The sequence below is a fragment of the Tasmannia lanceolata genome, unplaced genomic scaffold (genome assembly GCF_043159265.1).
Source record: "Tasmannia lanceolata isolate RefF3 unplaced genomic scaffold, GAP_Taslan_0.1 ptg000015l, whole genome shotgun sequence".
NCBI lineage: Eukaryota > Viridiplantae > Streptophyta > Magnoliopsida > Canellales > Winteraceae > Tasmannia > Tasmannia lanceolata.
In genome coordinates this window covers 38,805,421-38,813,533 of record NW_027518692.1, presented here as the reverse complement: position 1 = coordinate 38,813,533, position 8,113 = coordinate 38,805,421, and the positions used below count along the sequence as shown (strand labels likewise).

Here is an 8,113-nt window from a genome sequence, read left to right as displayed (position 1 = left end):
TTTTTCTTGGGAATTGGAGAGGAGTGCTTAACTGGAGTGAAGCACGTGTGCTTTTGTACCGTCCTACGAAATCACGTGTGGTGTACGCGTGCATGCATTGCATTGCATGCCCTTATAAGATAGGTTCATGCATCTATTGGGCACCATACGTGTCTCTTAGGGCAAAACTGATAGGTTTAGAAGGGCTGCTGATATGGGCACTGTCATGTTTTAATAATTGCACAAACTCAGCTTGTCTTTTATTTTTTAACCGGCTTCTTTAAGTTTTTTGGGAACTTCAATAATCTTTAACATCTGTTTAAGTAATGAAAGATAAGAAGAGTTAGTGCAATTATCAAAACATGGTAGTGCCAATATCATTAGGCTATAGAAAATATCATACAATGGCACTGGGTTTCTAAAACTACACCCCTTTTGGGTTACTACACGTCATTACTAAGCACAATGCGTATTGTAGCGTATTGTAGTAAGGCAGATTTACTACGATAAGAATGAAAGCGGTTTGAATACTTAGAAAGTAGTTTTGAGGGTAAAAAAGTCGTCTCTCTCTTTCTCTCTCTCTCTCAGTTGGGATGATTATGATGAGATTACCGAGAACATTTATTTTTACAGTGGTGCAGGCTTTAATTATATAAAAACTAGGAAGCCATGTGTTTTACCCTCTTTGATTCCTTTCTTGACGGTCAAACTTACACGGAGGATTACACTCACCGAGGTGAATTTTCTCTCTCTCCCTTCTGAAACCCTCTCTTTAAACAATCAAATATACTTAACAGCCGTACTATGATAGGAAGCAAAAGATATTGAGAATGAAAAGAAAAATGGGGAGGGTGTGAGAGGAAAAAAAGGGCAGAAGGAATTGTTAATGCCTGAATCTAAAGTAATTCCTTTGGAATCCTTAGATTTTCGATTTCCTTACAATCTGTCTCCAAAGGTTGAGAATGAAATAACACTCTAGACCCGGAAGACAAGGGTTTGTGTCCTCATATAGGGGTGCAGGTAGAGAACCCTTCTCTTTCACACTGATTTATTTTTTGGGAAATGATATATTAGCCCCCATTTTTACTTGGTAAAGACCCATCTAGTGTAAAAGAATAGTGATAAATATATTAGAGGGGGCTGTCCCAAGTACAAGGGGGGCAAATATATCACTTCCTTTTTAAAAAAATTTGCCTACATTTCCTTTTCAGGTTCTAAGGTGGTGAGTGGTTTTTATTTTCTCGTGAAAATCGAAGAGATGCATGCATGATGGTTACTTACTATGGTATAGTGGGCCCCACCCATATATATACCATTTTAGCACATCTTTAGCAATGAAGGTTGTAGAGAGAGGCCGGGTGAAGCGGGGGGACTTTGATGGTTAGGAGGGGATAAGAGTAAAATAATGAGAGAGATGGAAAGGTGGAATGGGAGAAAGTGATGGGTTTAAAGGGTGATTGAAGGGTGTAGCAGAGCAAGAAGCCAATGAGAAGGTGTTTGTTAGGAGAGTAGTGGGGGCCATATTGCTGACATGAAATGACTTGTGGCCAACTGTGTTTGAATTAATGGGCGTGGGCGAGGGACTGCTTGTGGGCTTTTTGTCACACATTGTCAGACACCAGCTTATAAAAGTTTGCATGTAGGGTAGAGAGAGAGAGAGTTTTGGGTAATTGGGTCTCTTTGGATTGCAAGAAAAATATTTCTTACGAAATTTTTGTTTCAATGATTTAGAGGAAATTAATATTTTTATGGCTTATTTAGAGGGATATCAATATAGATTGGAGGACTTTGTAAATAAAACTTGAACAGTGGTGGTTCAAGTTGCATTTTCTATGAGTAATTAAACATTAAAAAACAAGAAATTCAAGAGAAGTTTTTCTTTTCCAAACTTTTCCACAATCCAAACAGGGCGAGGGAGATGATAATTTAAAGTTGATCAGTTTAACTTTAATAGGGTTAAGGGTGATGATAATTGAAGAATGGTTAGTCAGAGAAAGAATTTCCCACCACTAGTAGAGAGAGAGAGAGAGTCGAAGTATAGGTAGTGAAAGAAAGAAGTTCCTAACTCTGGTAGAGAGAGAGAGAGAGAGCTCTTAGCTTAAGGGATATGAAAATTTCAAGTGGGAGCTTATCTCTAAACGGGGTTAAGGGTGATGATAATTGATGTATAGGTAGTGAGTGAAAGAAGTTCCTGACTCTAGTATAGTTAGTGAGAGAAAGAAGTTCCAAACTCTAGAGAGAGAGGAGAGAGAAATCAGTACATATAAATTGTAAATTTATTACATACTCTATTTTTATCTCATACAAGTTCTATTTTGTTAATTTTAGCCTTTTGAAAAATCTGTCATTAGTTATTTTGAGAGAGAGAGAGAGATGCTTATATATAAGCCTACCGTATGCTTAGGTTGAAATGTTTCCTTCTCTTATTTTCTGACCTTTCCTCTTCTCTTCCGAACCCCAAGGCACCTCTCTCTGCAACTTACCTCTCACTGCATCACAACCACCTCTTTGTTCTTCTTTCTTAATAACACTCATGTATTCTCTTTCACCTTGCTGCAGGGATTGAACCCACAACCCTTTTCTTCTCTTTGATTTACATTAAACCTTCAAAAGACCTCTCCCCCTCTCTTTATCCAAATCTCTTCAATGTCCTCCATGAACAATTGGTTGGCTTTCTCTCTTTCACCTCAAGAGTTACCTATTCAGTCTCAAACCCTAAGACAAGATGGTGGTTCCGGCCATGGTTTCAACACCGACGAAGTCTCCGGCGACTGCTTCGATATGGCCTCAAACTCAACGGTTCCACCACTAAACATTCCAACCCTAAGACCAGATGGCCCTTTTGGTATTCTTGAAGCTTTCAACCGATCACATCAACAACAAGGTCTGCAAAACAAACTCAACCCTCATCTTTTTCTCTTCATTATTTTTTGAATGGGAAAGCATAATATTAACAAATAAGAGATACATGGGTAAGACCCGGCTATAGAGATGATCAAAGCAAAACAAACAAGAAACACAACAAACAAAAACCTTATGGAAATAGAGGCATCTCTTCTGACATGATGAAAGGAGATGGGTATTGCTTTATTGATTCTCCTAACTATTTTCTTCTTCTATGTTTTTTTTTTGCCAGATTGGAATATGAAGGCCATGGGAATGAACTGTGAAACCAACTTCAAAACAAGCTCTGAGCTTTCCATGCTTGTTGGGTCGAGTAGTAACCAAACCCTAGATCCCGATGAGCCGAAACTTGAGGATTTCCTCGGCGGGCATTCGTTCTCCGATCATGACCAGAAGCTCTCCCCGTGTAATGGGATTCCGGCTGGTTACGATAATTCAGGAGACTACATGTTCTCTAACTGTTCTCTACAGCTTCCTGCCTCAATGCCGGAAAATACAACGAATGGCGGCGGAGTCACCGGAAACGGAATCAACAACAATAACTCAATTGGGTTGTCAATGATCAAGACATGGCTGAGGAATCAGCCCGCACCGGGGGAGAACAAGAATGAGAGCAATTGTGGGTCAGCCATGAATGTTGGAACCCTAACTAATGCTCAAACATTGTCTCTATCTATGAGCACTGGGTCACAGTCAAGCTCTCCTTTGCCACTTATTTCAGTGAGTGGGGGTGATGGTTCATCCTCTGAGAATAAGCAGAAGAATAGTACTACTACTCTTGATAGTCAAACTGGTGCTATAGAAGCAGTACCCAGAAAATCTATTGATACTTTTGGGCAGAGAACCTCTATCTATCGTGGTGTAACAAGGTGTTTTTTTCTTACTGTTCATCATGCAGGCATAAAATGCATTTTGTTTTTAATCATTTTGTAATTTTTACTTGGTTTCTTGTTTGTGATACAGTCTGGGACAATTTTACTAGACTTGTAGAACTCATTGGTTTTCAGTTTTAGTTTTTAGGGTTTTATTTAAACTCAGCATTCTTTCTTTTTTTTGAAATGGTAATATTTTAAATGACGGAAAAACTTTAAACTCAGCATTCTGACCCAAATCATATGTAGTTTTTTTATCTACTTCTAAATATTTTTGGGATTTGAGTAGGTTTTGTAGAAATCATTGATTTTCAGTCTTATTGGCTTTCTTTTCAGTCACCATTCTTAGCCCAATAGATAAGGTTTTTAGTTTTCTGATCTACTTATATTCTAAATATTATGGGGATTTGGCTATGTCTTTTAGGGCTTTGTTAGCTTTCATTTTTTTAATTTTCTGATTTTTCTTATACAAATTAAAACCCTATATTTATTTTGGGGTTTCTTTTATTCCTTGTACTAACTATGCTTGATTTGCTTATCTTCTAACTGATTATGAATTTTTTACAGGCATAGATGGACTGGTAGATATGAAGCTCATTTATGGGATAATAGTTGTAGAAGGGAAGGACAAACTCGTAAGGGTCGTCAAGGTACGCTTGCATAGTATGAAGGAAATTTTATTAAAATTCTGTTATTTTTAAACTTAGCTATCTGTGACTGTACTTCCATTAACTTTTCTCTTTTCTGCTTCCTGGCATACCCTTTATTCTGGAAATGGGTCTTATTCAACTTTGGTGGATGCAGTGTATTTGGGTAAGCAAAATGTTTTGCCTTTTCTTCTCCTATTTAGGAATGCCTTTTTGCCTAATTTGAATTTTTTTAAGTCTTCTTTTTCTAGTACTGTTTAAAATACTCCTTTTTGAATAGGTGGATATGACAAAGAAGAAAAGGCTGCTAGAGCATATGATTTGGCTGCTCTCAAGTATTGGGGTTCAACTACAACAACAAACTTCCCCGTATAATTTTTTCCACTTTTCTATAGGAAGGGAAAATTAGGGTCTTTTAAACTGGTTACTATTTATTTATGTTGATTCGGTGTACAGCTCATGTGAAATGGAACTCGTTAAGTAAGGTATGGCTAAAGAGTTTCCTTTTCTTTGCTTAGGTATGTAATTATGAGAAAGAGCTGGAGGAAATGAAGAACATGACCAGGCAGGAGTATGTTGCATCTCTTAGGAGGTAATACATGAAGTTTTCATGTTGCGTAAATGTTACATAATTTGGAGAAAGTGATGAAAATATATGCATGAAGTTAACTGCATTTGTAGTACTTCTTTGAATGCAGAAAAAGCAGTGGTTTTTCTCGGGGCGCATCAATTTATCGCGGTGTAACAAGGTATTTTGTTACAAATTGTATGCAGATAGTAACACAGGGTTAACAAGCATGATGATGAAATTTCATGTGATTGAGTAATAAGCTATATTTGCCTACATGATTTCTGATGACATTTAAACAAAAGAATAATGGAGTTAGTCACTAGAAGAAAAAGCATCTTAGAGAGTAATAGCCACAATGACTTATTGCATCTGGGCTGGGATATTAGAAAACTCATAATAGAGAAGGTTTGCATGGAACTGTGGTGAATGATGAAATGTGATGACAATAACAGTACAAGGTGAAAAGCTTATGAGATTTAATGTGTCACATCTGTTGATATATTTCAAAAATCATAAATAATTGTTAGAGGAATTATAGATGCAAGGGACCTCTTTATGCAAAGTCTAGAGAAGCGCCCTTGAATAGATCCACGTCATTTTTAAAGTCGGTTGAGAAACTGAATTCGGTTGCACTTAATGATGTGGATCTATTCTAGGGCCCTTCTTTAGCCCTTGCATAAGGAGGGCCCTTGTCTCTATCACTCCTCTAATTGTTAACATGGAACGATGGTAGATATGGTGAAGAATACTTGTTGAATTATGATTTACACCAAAACCCTTCTGTGATCTGCAAGCACATAACAAGTTTATATACATGAAAGATTTAATATTCCTGGAGTGGAGGATTTAATCTGTAAAGTATTTTAAATCCAATTGGGGTAAAGGATTTTGTTATTTCTTTGATATGTTGCAGACACCATCAACATGGAAGGTGGCAAGCTAGGATTGGAAGGGTTGCTGGGAACAAAGATCTCTACTTGGGCACTTTCAGTAAGTTGAACACCCATTTAACCAAAAGAGAAAATAACTACTTCACATGAGTCTACTCAGGCACAGTATAAAATCTCTCATGAATGTACAAAAATAAATATACAAAAAAGGCCCTGTTTTGAGAGCAAGAAATATATTTCTGATGGAAATTTTCTTTCCATGATTTAGAGGGAAATGATAAGATTATTTTTTAATTTAGAGGGATAACATAGTAAATAAAAGGCCCCTCTAAATAAAAATTGGACTGGGTTAGTTCCAATTATCTTTTTCATGTGTAAAAAACGTACGGAATTTTAGAAATGTTTTTCCATTCCAAACTTTTCTACAAAATTCTTTCAATCCATACAGGGCGAAAATGAATCATACACAAAATTAAAACTTGCAAGTTTATTTTGTATTCTCAAATTTGTTTATTTTCTATAGGCACCCAGGAAGAAGCAGCAGAGGCTTATGACATTGCTGCCATAAAATTCCGAGGCCTAAATGCTGTAACGAACTTTGACATGAGTAGATACGACGTCAACAGCATAATAGAAAGCAGTACATTGCCGATCGGAGGAGCTTCAAAACGTTTGAAAGAAGCTGAGCAGACTGAAACCAGTGTGGAGGGACTTAGCACAGACAATAACAGCATAACTTCGCAACTGACCGATGGAATTAGCAGCTATGGATCACACCATCACGGATGGCCCACCATCGCATTTCAACAAGCACAACCATTAAGCATGCATTACCCATATGGTCAACAGAGAGGATGGTGTAAGCAAGAACAAGATGCTGTCACGGTCCATGGTTTGCAAGATCTCCATCAATTGCATTTGGGAAACACCAACAATTTTTACCAGCCTTCAGTGATACAAAATTTGATGGGCTTGGACTCGTCGTTGGAACATAGTTCTGGGTCTAATTCAGTGATGTATAGTGGAGGGGCCAATGGGAGTTATCAAGGAGTTCTAGTTGGAAACAATGGGTATGTGATGCCTATGGGTAATGTGATGGCTGATCAGAACCAACAGTGTCAAGGTGGGTTTGGAGAGAACATGTTGGCTGATCCATATGAAGGGAGAAATGTTTATTACCTCTCACAACAGTCACCACAAGGGATTGTTAAGGCTCATAATAGTTATGATCAAAGCTCTGCTAGTAACGACTGGATGCCAACCTCAGTGCAAAGTCTTGCACCTAGGTCAAACAATTTGGGAGCTCCTGTCTTCAGCATATGGAATGATAGTTAGATTGGGTTTAGAAGGTAAGAAAAATGGGAGGAATAGAAAGAAAAGAAGGGTAAGAATGGTGGGTCAAAGGGAAAGAGATGTATACAACTTAGTTCCTGATTTTGATTTTCTTTCTTTTTTTGTTCTCAGGAAACTGACAAGGGTTTTGCAGGAAAATATTTTTACATAAGGGCTTTAGCTGAAGTACCTCACTTGCTGTGAATTTTGGAACTTCGGATGGATGTGTCCTCGGAAGTCTTATGTAAATTCGAATAATATATGCATGATTATACAAAAAATCGGATTTTTTGTATAGATTTTGGACGACATGGTTGCAGTTTTTTTTTTACTTAAGAGTTGGGATTAAAGCAAATGAGTATTAGGTGTCTTTTCTTTTTTTAGTGGCTTCTTAGAGCTTTTTGGGTATATATGGCAGCTGTTTAAAAAGGAAAAGACAAACTAGGTTTGTGCAATTATTAAAACATGGTAGTGCCAGCATCAGTAGTAATATTTCAAGGTAAACCATATCTACACTCCCTTGTTTTGATAATGATACTTCCCTTTTAGCTAAACCCTTTTTTATTGACCGTCAATACTTGATAGTCTTTGGAAATTGCAATAAATATTTAACGAGTGTTGTAAGAGAAGCTAGTGAGTGGCTAACGATCCTAAACAACTTGTCCTATTTGTAGCTTTTAAGGCCTAATTTGTAACAAAAAATATCCTATTTGTATCTACTTAATAACAACAATATGCTTCTCAAAGGTCAAACCAGTTAGCCATTTTCTCGATTCTTGATGCAGGACCGATCGAGTAGCAACACAGGGAATCACGCAGTAACCAAAACTACCGTAACTTCTTGTATCTACTTAATATTATCAAAATGATGGGACCCGTATCATGGCTGCATTTTAAGCAGTCTCTGAAGATCCACTT

General features: G+C 37.3%; 1 protein-coding gene across 1 annotated transcript; it reads left to right on the top strand.

The window, feature by feature from the left end:
• The first annotated feature begins 2,450 nt into the window (after window positions 1-2,450).
• LOC143846014 (AP2-like ethylene-responsive transcription factor BBM2) lies at window positions 2,451-7,482 on the top strand. The gene is made up of 9 exons (XM_077354424.1): window positions 2,451-2,863; window positions 3,116-3,752; window positions 4,323-4,405; window positions 4,560-4,568; window positions 4,683-4,771; window positions 4,921-4,994; window positions 5,101-5,151; window positions 5,887-5,963; window positions 6,387-7,482. The coding sequence occupies exons 1-9, from the start codon at window positions 2,626-2,628 to the stop codon at window positions 7,196-7,198; spliced, it is 2,070 nt and encodes a 689-aa protein (XP_077210539.1). The 5' UTR covers window positions 2,451-2,625; the 3' UTR covers window positions 7,199-7,482.
• Window positions 7,483-8,113: the final 631 nt, after the last annotated feature.